At 33.5% G+C, this 13,982-nt stretch overlaps 1 protein-coding gene across 1 annotated transcript in view; it reads right to left on the bottom strand.

Annotated features, from left to right (window-relative positions):
* LOC108910935 (whirlin) overlaps positions 1–13,982 on the bottom strand; it is a gene marked incomplete at its 3' end in the record, with an annotated part of 217,167 nt that overhangs the window by 136,371 nt on the left and 66,814 nt on the right. The window contains exon 5 of the mRNA XM_018715708.1: positions 14–139. Coding sequence (XP_018571224.1) covers positions 14–139 — 126 coding nt within the window. The remainder of the gene's footprint in view (positions 1–13; positions 140–13,982) is intronic.

Below are 13,982 nucleotides of genomic sequence, written 5' to 3'. Positions count from 1 at the left end.
GACCACATCTTACCATCAGGCCGGCTCTGTCCGCCACAGAATCTTTATCTACTCCTGTGATGAAAATACCCAGGTTGTATTCCACGCCGCCCCGGATCATTAGTCCTAGACTCTGACCCGGTTCTATGCAGAGGTCGACCTGGAACAAAATTAATAATTAATTCTCGATGCTATTTTAAAAGATTAAAAAGGATATATGCTGCGATATAATGAGGTTTCACAAGCAGAAAGTACTGTTTTGGTGTTAACGTTTGCATAAAAAATTAGGTAGGTAATTCAAATTATACACAAATATTTCTATTTATTAAATTTAAAATAATTTAAAAAATATATCTTTTTTTACTGTAGAGTAGTTGTTTGCTACAATATCTTGATTCTTTAAAGTAAAGCAATCAATTTTGTATTTCACGTTAGGTGCAGTTGCTAGAAAAATCGTTATAATACATAAACTCTTACAAATATTTACAAAAAAAATTGAAAAGAATCCCCATTAAAAAAATACTCTTTTATGGAGCGGACAGTATTATTTATTTTTCATGAATCTATAATTAAATTTTATCGTCTTATATAATTTTTTTGCTATAGCAGCATCTGAAAAAAAATTAAGAAAAACGGTTACAAATTAAATTATTATTAGTACACACTTTATCTAACTCAGTCGTTTCAGTTGTATGGCCTGTTATGGAGTTTGTCTACAAATTTCCTTTATATCCTAATTTTTGCTTAAATTGGATGCATTCATGTAAAATCGAATTTGAAGAAGTAAAACTCCCACAGCTGTGGAAGATCAAGCGTTAGACACAGTCGGTTAAGTCAATATTATATTATTAACCTATTCCTGTTGATAGATTTTTTTAGAGAATACTTTTGCGACATTTTATAATTTTAAATGCAAATATTTGATATTGTTTGTCGCAGGTTTTAAATTTAATTACACGACAAACGTTATCCTTAACTAAACTCGTACCTACTTGGAAATTTTATCGTAGCATTTGCATCTCTTGTGCAGCTAAAATGAAATTTTAAGTGTCACTTTAATTTCCAGAAGTATCAACGCTGCCTGGCAATACTATGATATAAAGATCTTGCTTTAGTTATAATTATAAAAAGTACCTAGATACAAAAAGTACAGTCTTAATATTGGCACTACTCGTATTCAATTTACATGATACTCGACGTGATTTCTTATTCATTATTTCGATTAAATATAATATTATTAATAAATAGCAAAATATTAAATATAATTTACCATTTGGAAAAAAAAGGTAAACATGTATGTAACCTAAATTAATTTAAAAGCATAATACTAATTGGTGAACAGTTATTTCTCCTTTAATTTACTAAAACCTATTATCTGAAAAAAAATCTCGCCACCTAATACAAGAGGAGAGGAGGCATGCTATAATTTACTATTAAAAAAATAAAAACTACTTAGAAAATAGCTATTAATTTTCCAAGATATACCAAGAACATTAGGTACTATAAATTAGCATATATTATCTGACGTTATAATAATATGTCGGAGAAGGTTTTTAGATTTGTATGTAGTAAAAACCTGGGAAGTTTTATATGACGGATATTGTTTAAATTATAAAATATATTTTAGTTCGTCTATAATACACTCTTCCTAGCGCATTCGCCATTATACAGAAATACCGTCTGTACTACTCTGTACCATCAATTGTTTAATTTTACTTCAAATTTCAATATTCCGTTATCTTGTTCAGTTTATTTTGTTGCTTAAAACTGAGAGAGTGGGGTTACTTTGACTCATAAACGAAAATGTGATCGAAAATAAATTAAACCAATTAATCATACTTGTACTCATTTCACTGTTATACTAGTTGACTTTATTTAACGTGAGACTGAAATATCCTAAGCTATTAGAGAAGGAGGGTTACTTACCTAAGTTATACAGATTATGAAATATTTTGCTGAAAAGTTTTCAGATAAGAGTCCGAATGGTAAAAAACCTAACCTTAAAAAAATGATAAATTAAAATGTAATAGGAATGTAGCATAACTAGCGCCCTCTATGTAAAATCCAAAAAATAATTAGACCAGCGTATTTGGCATCCTTAAAAACCCTGGATTACCAAATTTCATAAAAATATTTCCCACCGATTGGAAATTTTCGTAAAAATTCTATTTAAAAAATTTTATTTTGTCGCTCTGTATCTCGAAAACAAGAGGAGATAGACATATAGTTCATAAGACAAACAATTATTATTTTTTGTCGTACTATCACCCTCTGTATTTACGAGAGGTCTTTCTGAAACACCCTGTATAATATAAATTTCAAAAGCTACTATCTGAAAAATGTCAGAATTGATTTCAGAAAAGGTTTCAGCAAAATACTGCACAACGTTTTTGTAATATCATCCTTGCAGTCTCCCATCAAATATTTCTAACCGTGTACGACAAGGTATAATTCCAGTAGAATGAGAAGCAGCAAATTTACAAACTCACAATCTGTATATAATTAGGGAACAAAAGTTCTTAGCTATTCCCTTATCTTCCGTTTTCGTCATTAATTTGTAACTAGAGAGATGAGAATTCCGAACTAAATATTGTCTTAATTTAATTAACATCATTAGTTAAAACAATGCGAGACACGGAGAGGGGTAAGTCAAAGGGAACAGGTATTTAGAGGTGTTATTTTCCCGACAGGCGAGAAGATGGAAGTGTAGGATAACTGATGTGAGGGATTATCTGGCCTCAATTCATATTGTCCCATCTCTCCACTGTTATTCAATTAAAATCCTCGTCGTACTCACTTGCGCTGTAGAAGATTTATTAATTAATTTTCAATCGTAGTAATGATAATAAAACTTAGCTCACACATTCTTTATCACACTCTCTTAAATAACTTTAATTTATGGAAATATCCAAATCTATTTTTTTTTGCAATTGCATATTTAAAAGTGTCATTTACCATACCCGTCCTCTGTGACAGACAATTTAATTTAACTTTCTCGAGGAGGTACTTGTAAAAAGTACACGACTGCCACTGATAGACTAAAAATTTCTGTAAAGTTTGTAACGTTGAACAAACAACTACGTACACTCTGACGTCCAGATCCCCATTTACAAATGCTAAAATAAGGTTCATATTCCAGAGAAAGTTGCTAAGTAAATATTTTATATAATAGCGCCCGTTTTGAAATAATACCAAAGTAAATAAAATTTGCCTCGCTACTGGTGCGGAGGCGTCCATATTTAATTAAAGCCTCTTATTTGAATGAACAAAGAAAACTTCATCGACATTCATACTGCTTCAAGGACATATTTGTCTCCAGAACATTTTTTAGTTAAATTCAGTTGTTGGTAATACAGGGACATATTTTTTTTAAGAGGATTTTAGTACCGAATAGTAGAAAAATAGTATTAATTTGTTTCTCAGTTGGAAGAGGCGCAGCAATTCAGTGATCACCACGATTTTATTCCATTAGGATTCAGTGTTTAGGGGTATATGAAAGAAGATGTCTAGTATGAAAATTCAACCGATAAGTCGCATTATAAAAAATGTGGCTGAAAAATTTAGGCAAAAACCACAAGTTTTTCAAAAGATTAATAGCCCATGTATGCATTTCTGGGACAGGTGGACTTGTGGAGCAATTCGTAAATTAAATTGTTGAATTAGTTAGTTTAATGAATCTGTTTCTTAAATACCTGTTTTCATTTTTCTTAATAAATGAAATTATATAGTTAAAAAAATTGCTAGCGTCGTGATGGTAAATCTGGTACTATGTTCAGAGACACTCTGTATAAAATCAGTCAGGTCATTTAAAACTTCAGCAAACTATATACAAATTGTTCCTTGGGCGTTTTTCTGTGGGTAATTTGTAATTTAAAAATGTTACTAACAAAAATCGAATGTATCTCGAAAATGAACGAGTTCAACGAAAAAAACTTCGGATGAAACTTCTCTGCATATCCTGGGCAAGTGTCCGGGATTTGCACGTTGTAGAATGGCGCTCCTCAGTTAGTGGGATAACCTATTTTCTTGTTTCACCTGGAATGTATATAAAAATTATTTATATATTCGTAAGAATTACATCAAAAGAGAGTTACTTGAAAACGACAGTTTGGCTAAATATAAAGAAATAGTTCAAGATTAACATTGGACATAACGATATTATATCACTCTGTCTAAACACTAATATACTGAAACTTATTCTTAGTCAAATGAAAGGAAGGAGAGCAGCTGATTGATTATATTATTAAAAAATATATTGTAATGTATAAGAAATATTCTTATGTATTTTTACCTTATTAATTGCGTATTGTGTCTTGATTGTATTGTTGTAAAAATTTAAAATTTCACCTGAGTTTTTAATCCACATCCCTAAAGCCCAAAAAGGCTTCAAGAGCACAGAGAATTACATCTTTCAGGCCATCGAGCCTGTCACCCAATCCAACCAGTCAGCGCCGGTCGAAAAACAAGATTTTCACTGATCTTTTGAATTGCATACCGAGACAGAGTAACTAAACTAAAAATCAGGTTCCAAGCTTTAAATAAAATGGGTCGACCTCCTGTTAGCAACTACTACTGAGAGAAAGACCAATAGACAGGACAGGATACGATGTCTTTAAAATAAACTTAGTGTTTTAACGATAGACAGGATATATCTAATATAGTTTCCTGTGATAATTTGAAACATTGTTTCAATACCTAGCTAAACAGAAATAAATTCTTAAAATACAATTTAGTACGATCCTGTTTAAACCCCCATCTTGTTTTATGACCTGAAGGCAACCAGGTAGTCGTTCTTTTAAATCTCTGAAAGTACTTTAATTGAACCATCAAAGACACACTTAAAGGAAATCTGCACGGAAACTGTATCGACTTTTACATCATACTCATTGGCGATCTTAATGGAGTATCCACGTCAGTTACAATGGTCTTCCGTCACAATCTAACACGTGTATATTCGCCAAATGATCATAAATCTTCCGCGCCGCGTTCTCGCAGTAAAATGGCGGTATTTATGTGTAACGAGATTTCCTTCGTATTGTGCAAGCTGCCTCGGGCCGCCGCCTCGTGCTTCATCAAGTTATTTGTCAAATTTATATTTATAGCCTCTGTGTGTGCGGTACATATACACTCCTATTCCGTTAATGGCCCCGGCAGTGTTGGTTCCAGGAGAGATAACAACAACAAACTCATCATAATAAATTGCTGAGCTCGGGGGTTTTTAGGCCCGATTTTTTACAGGTTCCGTCTCGGCTCCCAGCCCCGCAATTCGGTCCGAAAGCTGTAGGAGGATTATTATTTTAAAAGTATTGGAAATGTTTTTGTTGTTATCCCTTGACTTATACTGAAGACCATTTCGAAGGAATCGAATGGAACGTCCATTCGTTCAATTCAATATGCTTCTTTTGTTCCTTCACATGTATAAATTTTTCAAAAATTCAAATACTTATATACCTAATGTTCCACTCTCTTTATATTGTAAATTTCAGTAAATTTTCCTATGATTTCAGCTAGAAAACAATTTGATGTTGCAATTTGAAGATGCAGAATATTGCATTTATTTTTCATAGAATGCTTTATACAATTTCTACATATTTTGGTAGAATCATTCCTTAAAATTCCTCATGTCTCACCTATTATTAGACCTATCAAATCTATCAAGCAATTATAAGAGAGATCTATCTGTGTTTCTGAAAATAATAGATTTGTGTTCTAATTCGTTTATGTCTCCAGAACGCATCATTCAATTGTGTTTCCTGTATTTCTGTAAAATGAGAAATTTACTAAAACTTTTTTGAAAGATAAAGGGGATTTAATTCTACGTGATTATACATACAGGGTAGCCCATCAAAAACGTACCGCAAGGTATTACAGGGTAGTAAAGAACTTTTCGGCAAAATCCAAAAACAGGTCAAATTTGTTTCTGAGGGGGACAACTTTTGGCTCAAAAAGCATACCAAAATCTTCAACCCCCTAAGTGGGGGTGCTATCCCCTAAATTTTTTCAAATGGGAATGGGGGTCAAGTGGGGGGTCATTAGAAAGGGCTTTTAATTCTCTATACATCGATTCTTACTTTTTGAAAATCGATTCATTATTTTAGAAAATATGCAGCTTTGAAAATACGAACAATATTTTTGACGAGAAATGCGAAAATCGATTTAATTTTACTTCAAAACTTACGGTATTAGTCAAGTAAATGCTGAAAATGTTGTCCGCCAACTTGCATACAATGATACAGGTTGTCTTCAAACCGTTGTCGAACATTCTGGAGCACTTGCGGTGTTACTTCGCGACATACATTAATGATTCGTCCTCGCAGATCTTCCAAGGTATCAGGTGGAGTGCTGTAAACTTTGCTTTTAATGTGCCCCCAGAGAAAGAAATCTAAAGGATTTAAGTCGGGTGACCGAGGGGGCCACTCAATTGCACCTCTTCGTCCTATCCAGCGTCCTGGAAACGTCTCATTTAGGTAATTGCGCACATTGAGCGAGTAATGTGGAGGAGCTCCGTCTTGCTGGAAAATCAGTTCGTGTTCATTGTAAGCAGGGTCGTCCTCTATGATATTTGTTAGAGCTGGGTCGATGACATTTTGTAGTAAATCCAAGTACATATCGCCTGTCAAATTTCCAGGAAGGAAAAAAGGACCTACAATGGAATTTCCAAAAATACCTGCCCATACATTCAACTTCTGGGGGTGTTGGGAGTGTGTCTCATGGAAAATCCTTGGATTGGTATCAGCCCAGTAACGACAATTATGGCGATTCACTAAACCATTCAAGAAGAACGTACACTCGTCCGAAAAACACACATTAAAGAGGAAATTATCGTTTATCGCTCGTTCAGTCATTATTTCGCAAAATTGCAAACGACGATCAAAATCGTCTTCATTTAGCTCTTGCACTAGCCGAATCTTATAAGGATGGAATTTGTATTTTTTTAATATTCGTTGGACACTTGTACGACTCACTCCTGTCGCAGTAGCCAATTGCATTGTACTCAGCGTACTATCCATTGCCACTTGCCCCAATACCGCTATTTCCGTAGGTTCATTTAGTACCGGATTTTCAACCTGCCTCTTTTTGTTATGAACGGAGCCAGTTTCGCGAAATTTGGCCACCAATTCGCGAACAATTTTTCCAGACGCATGTTTCTCAGGATGCCGTTGGTTGAACAGTTCGGCGACCCGATTTCCGCATTCATTGTTTTTGAAAAAAAGCTCAATAATTTCTACTCTTTCTGGAATTGAGTACACCATAATTAATCAATTTAAAAGACTCGGCAGTATTGGTACTCTTCAACTACAAGTCACAAGACAGTTATCTAGCAACTTCTTGTGGCCTATCTAAATACGAAACAAAAAGCGGACAATTTTTTGCTCACCAAAATCAGGCTAAAGAATTCGCAAATCAGAAAAAAAAACAGCGAATTCTTTTGAAGGAATTTACCAAGCTAATACCGTAAGTTTTGAAGTAAAATTAAATCGATTTTCGCATTTCTCGTCAAAAATATTGTTCGTATTTTCAAAGCTGCATATTTTCTAAAATAATGGATCGATTTTCAAAAAGTAAGAATCGATGTATAGAGAATTAAAAGCCCTTTCTAATGACCCCCCACTTGACCCCCATTCCCATTTAAAAAAATTTGGGGGATGGCACCCCCACTTAGGGGGTTGAAGATTTTGCTATGCTTTTTGCGCCAAAAGTTGTCCCCCTCAGAAGCTAACTTTACCTGTTTTTGGATTTTGCCGAAAAGTTCATTACTACCCTGTAATGCCTTGCGGTACGTTTTCGATGGGCTACCCTGTATAATAAAAGATGCAGAAAATGAAAATTAGAAAATGGAGTATTATTTATAGCAAAATACGTATCTGAACCAACATAATAATGTTACAGTAATTACCGTAACATTATTATGTTTAAACTTTTAAAATTTTAAAAGTCATTTTCTCTAGTCAAAATATAGAAAAAAAAAAAATAAGCGTACGTAATATTTTTTCTTAATACAGCTCCTTCTGTAAAAGTAGGATGTAAGAACAGTTTTTAATAAATTAGGAGTATTCGAGGATAGCTGAAGATATAAACTTCAATTCTGAAGAAATTCTAATAATAATAATTGATCTATATTATAGAAAAGCCATAAAAACTAAAATACGAAATTCTTACATAAATGAAATCTCCAATTTTACTAATAAAACAAAAACAATATGGAACATAGTAAATAATGAAAGGAAAACTAAAAAGTCAGTGCTTAAATCTAATTTGATCTCATCCGATGATTTTAATTTGCATTTTTCTAATATTTGTGACACAGTTATTCAATCAATTGATGATAGATTCATTAATCCGAGAGATGTTTTAACTTTATCTTTTTTTATGCTCCCAATTACTGAGCAGGAAGTAAAGCAAGCAATTCTTAGTTTAAAAGACTCTTCCGGCCTGGACTATTATTGCTTAAACAGTTTTATGATCAATGTTTCTCTGGAGTAGTTAATTGAACTTCTTAGTGTACTATTTAACAAATGTGTCGACGGAGTATGGCCAGACTCAATTAAAATCGCTAAAATTCTTCCCCTACATAAAAAGGGTGATTCAAACTGTCCGGATAATTGTAGACCGATTGCAACTGTCCTTATAATCAGCAAACTTTTTGAAATAATCATAAGGAGATTAACCAGTTACTGTGAGAGCAAGCATATTTTCTCTGATTCCCAGTTTGGTTTCAGGAAGAAAAGATCTACACTCAGAGCATTATTTTCAATGATTGAAGCTATTGTAGAGGGATTTGATGTCGGTATCAATTCAAATGTTATAATGTGCGATCTCACAAAAGCATTTGATTGTGTCAACACAAAAATTTTATTATATAAATTAGAGTACTATGGAATCAGGGAAAATGTGCTTAATTTGTTTACTTCGTACCTATCTAATAGGAAACTGCTAGTTGAGAACGGAGTTCCCCAGGGTTCTGTCGTGGGACCCATTCTGTTTCTCTTATATATTAATGACTTACCTTACTCCGTAGGTGATGCCTTTTGTATTATGTTTGCGGATGACACTACATTAATTACAAGGGACGACGATTTCAGTTTAAGTAGTCTACGGCTTTCTAAAAATTGGTTTTCTTCGAATAAATTAAAACTCAATGAATCCAAAACCCAAAATATCTTATTTAGTGCCGACAAGACGGTTACAAAATCAGAGATTAAAGTTCTTGGGTTGGTTCTTGACTCCAGATTCGAATGGTCGTCTCAGATAGATCATATTGCTTCTAAGATGTCGTCGCAAATATTTTGTATGAGACAATGGAGGTGGTCGCTTCCTTCTAATGTATTACGCACGGTGTATTTTGCAATTATACATAGCCATTTATCCCATGGTGTGACACTATGGGGTAATTCAAATGTGGCGCATAAGTTATTTGTTTTGCAAAAGGCTGCTTTTCGCGTTACTGAGGGTGCCCCTTTTGGTTCACATTGCTTACCACTATTTAAAAAATTTCGAATTATGCCACTACCATGTATTTATATATTCCAGTCATTATTGCACATACATTGTGGGTTGGACAAAATTCAAAAACATTCTGACATACATTTCTATAACACCAGATATGCCGATACTTTGATTGAACCGTTCTCTAGGATAGGCACAACAAAAATTAGTAAGTTAGATGTTAAGTTATACAATCATTTCGACAAATGTTTTAAAAATGCAAATGTTACTAGCTTAAGTTTTAATTAATTCCATAAGTTGTGTAAAAGCCTTCTATCGGACAAATGCTTTTACAGTAGTTTTAACTGGTCGAACACAAACCATTAATATGTCGGAGACTTCAAATGTACTTTTAATTGAACGTAATGTGGTCGTTAAATAAATAGTATATTAGGAGGGATTTGAGAGGTTGTAACTACCTACTAAAAAATTTAAAAATGCACCAAATTTCCAAGCTGGTTGCCACATTATCAGTTTAAACTTCTCAAGGTTTCGAGAGCCATTGCCCTGTGAAACTTGAGATTAAATCATCTGAGCTGTATTTATATTTGTTGCGCATGGTTTGAAGTCGCTTACGGATAAGTTTTTTTTTAATTCTACATGCCCTAGTCCTAGTCCTGGTTGAAATTATCACAAGTTTATGGTACACTTTTGTCAATTCCACATTAATTAGCACTTTGGTAAATAAAAACGAGTTTTACAACGACATAATTATTTTCAAAAGTGCATATAAGAACTATATTGAAGCGTCCCAGAAGAGAATGATGGCAATTTGGTGGATTTAAAAAAAATATGCACCATATCGACTCTTCTTTTAGAGATCAGTTTTATGAACAAACTGAAGGAACAACTACGTTTCACCTTATCCCTAACCTTGGCAAATATCTGCATGAAAACCTCCGAGAAAAAAATCCGTATCAGGAACCCGAAAGCAGAGAACCCAGAATCAATTTAAAAGGTGAGAAAGAAGAATATTACGCAGAATTTTTGGAGTGAAAGTGGAAGAGGGATGGGAAAGGAGAACAAACTGTGAAGTATACGAACTCTTTAATGAAACAACTATTTGTGAAATAGTTCGGACACGTAGGCTGCAGTGGATGGAGCACATGGAAAGCATGGGAAATGAGAGAACAGGTAAAACATTGCTAACAAGGTGCCATAAAGTATGAAAAGAAGAGGAAGGTCAAGAAGAAAATAGATGGAAGCGGTTATGCAGGACCTGAAAGACAAAAATGTGGCTAACTGGCGAAAAAAGGCTAAGGATAGAATGAGGTGGAAAAAAAGTTAAATTAAAACGGTACTGTCATTATATTGAGTACAATTTTAACTGATCTTGCAGACTACAGCCCTATTCAGCATTAAATTACACCCCTAGTATATCATAAACGACTAAGTTTAAATAGATTAGTAGGTTGCTTGCTTAGAAGGTACAAAGTAAAGTTTTGTGCCGGTAGATATCGAATAGCATTGAAAATAAACACACTCTGTAGATTTTTATCTCACTACTACAGTACAGTTGATAACTGGAACATATTTATTTGATGCTTTCTGAAATCAAATTGACGAATGAATGAAATTTATTAACCTTCTCTGAAACGGAATTCTCAAATTTAAATACAAATAACGTCTTCTGAAGTTAAATTAATTTTTTGCTTGTTTCATTATACAATTTTTATTACGGTACGAGGTCTTTGTTAAAAGGATTTAATATTTATGTAGCATACGTCCGTTTGACCAACGATGCGAATAGTGTAAGTAACTTTGATGTTCAATTATCAAACATGTTACCTGCAGCCAGTCCTTGCAATATATTGCCTATCCAACCGAATACTTTTACAAAAGTGAAAAATGAATAGCTATGAATAGTTAACCAAGGCGTGAAACAATATAGCTTCTTGGAGCGAGGTAAATAATGTTTCATCCAACAGAACAAGTAATTATCTTTCTACCATCAGGCGAAATTCAGGTGTTATTAAAAAATACGTGCTATCCAGGAAAAATTTTTCATTAAACTACAGATTGTACGAAAGTGAATCCGGTCTTACTTTGCTTCTGAGTCACAGCAGTTTTTGCGGTTTCTGACATGCTTTTTGAAAACTGAAACGTAAAAAATTTTAAGTATAAATAGCACGAAAAAATATAGTGTGAGTTTATTTTATTCCTTTATTTAAATTATTTTCTTTTCAAATGAGGTCATTGAAGGACTATTAGTATTGAACAAAACATATTTTTCTAAAACAAAACTTGACAAGTAATTTCAGACTAAAGACTATTTGAACGCCTTGTGGTAAATTTATGCTCTTTTATTTTTAGGAAATTAATCGCATCAATTTGCTATTTGACGTTTGATAAGAAAAGCGTACCGAAAATGAATATTTTTACATAAAAATACAGGACCCAATTTAGGAGAGTCCTTCAGATTTTCTTGTCTGTTGTCAGTTTTATCACGCCTGTTTTCGGTCTCTGGATTAAGGTCACGACAAGGCCAGAGCACCCATTTCATAACATCCACTAAATGACAGAAGGCGAACAGTGGGTGTAGAAAATGACTTGTGATAAGTTAATACATCATTCTTCCAGTAAACTGGGTTACACCAATTGGGATTTTTAAGACAACAACTCTGTTAAAAATAATACTTCAGATTTCTTTTACATATTTTGATATGGGTCAAAACTATTTACACGTAGTTATATTTTCTTTTCTCTGTTGCCACCTCTGGACAGAATTAAAAAAATATCCCTTGTTCTTATAGAATCAATCAATAGTTTTTTTTTGGAATCTAGCAAATGAATGCAAAAGATTGAGAAATTTTACTTCAACTGATTTTGATTATTAGAGGAATATTTTTATGTTAAGGTGAGTGTATCATCGATCGGTATAAACTACAAAAAAAAAATGATATAATTTCACAGCTTGATATTTTAAATATTGCTGCACTTGCAAATAACAATTTATATATAGGGTGCCATCTAACGAATGTTACATACTTAAAAAAAGTAAATAGTCTAACGGATTAAAATCCAGACAGCGAGAAGGCCAAGGATAGTCACTACCTCGGCCAATCCAACGGTTTGGAAATACTTGATTTAGATTATCTCTCATCAAATGGTTCTAATGAGCAGGGGCACCAACGTACATGAGCCGCATTTGCCGTCTAGTATTATAAAGGGTACTTCTTCGAGAGCCTCAGGAAGTTTTTGCCGAAGGAATTCCAAATAATTTTGGACGTTCAACCTTACAGGAAGCGTGATAGGCCCCAAAATAAAATTTCCTATAATCCCGTACCAGATGTTAACTGAATATTCGTGTTGGAAGTGATGCTCTTTTATTGCCTGTGCATTTTCTTTGTTCCACACGTGATAGTTTTTCCAATTAAGAACACCTCTTCGGGTCAAAGCAGCTTCATCTGCAAAGGCAATTCTCCCGAGAAAAGTGTGATCCCTGTTATATAACTGAAGAAATCTTTCGCAAAATGTTAATCTCAGCGGGCGGTCTGGTTCAAGCAAACTTTTTACAGGGTGAAAATGGAAACATTGTAACTGCTGCGTGTAGAGCATAGTTGAAACGGTTTTGCGCCCAACTCTCGTGACTGCTGACAAACGACGAATACTAATTTCGTGATTCTCTTCTACTCTTTCTAAATTGTTCTTTGTCTGGTACCCTTCTTTGAACGTACCTTCTATTTCATGAATTGGACCGAAAGTTTTCAGTTTATCCTAAACTGGTGAATAAAGAAGCAAACAATGTATGAGAAGGCTGGCTGCGATTCGGATAATGTTCTTCATATGTTCTCTTAGCGGCGTGTCCACTAAAATGTTCCTGTACATATACCACTGTCATGTCTCTCATTTTATAATTCGTAAATTCACTGTCATGAGGCATTTTCAGAAACAAATTTTTGCTAAATATAAACTTGACAGTGACTTATGGAAATTGTCGTGTTGTTTTGGAAACGTAGTTATTTCCAAAAAAATACGGGGTATGTGTTAATAAATATTTTATGTGGGTAATATTTTTCTTAACAGAGAATAATTTTGACTTTTGATAGGTGTACATTTTTTTATAGAATAAAATTATCTACCTATTTCTGATAGTTACGTGTAAAAATTTAAACCATAAAAAAATTACAGAAAAATATTCACTAGGGTTGTAGTAAAATAAACGTCCTGTATGATTGTATATTTTAAAAATATTTAAAATTATTTAAAAAACAGTGGCGTACGATTTTTTTGCAAATAAGGTCCCCTACTCCCTCAATAAGTACGACACTGGAATGTATGTTGGAATAAGTTATTCATGACAGAACCTACTAAAAAAATATTATCTCCCAAATTTTATAACTCAATCTTTTATGCCAGTGAAGTTACAGGAAAAATAATATAAATATTTGAAACTTTTTACACCCTGTATCTCCGTAGGGAAGCGTCCTATCAAAAATTTTTGAGATCAAGCAAAACTTGATTATTTTTATCCATTATAGTTTGGCAAAACTTATTATTAACACCCTGTATAGTAG

Source organism: Anoplophora glabripennis, unplaced genomic scaffold (genome assembly GCF_000390285.2).
Source record: "Anoplophora glabripennis isolate ALB-LARVAE unplaced genomic scaffold, Agla_2.0 scaffold338, whole genome shotgun sequence".
NCBI lineage: Eukaryota > Metazoa > Arthropoda > Insecta > Coleoptera > Cerambycidae > Anoplophora > Anoplophora glabripennis.
Note: the sequence above shows the minus strand (reverse complement) of the source record. Positions and strands in the feature narration are given on the sequence as shown.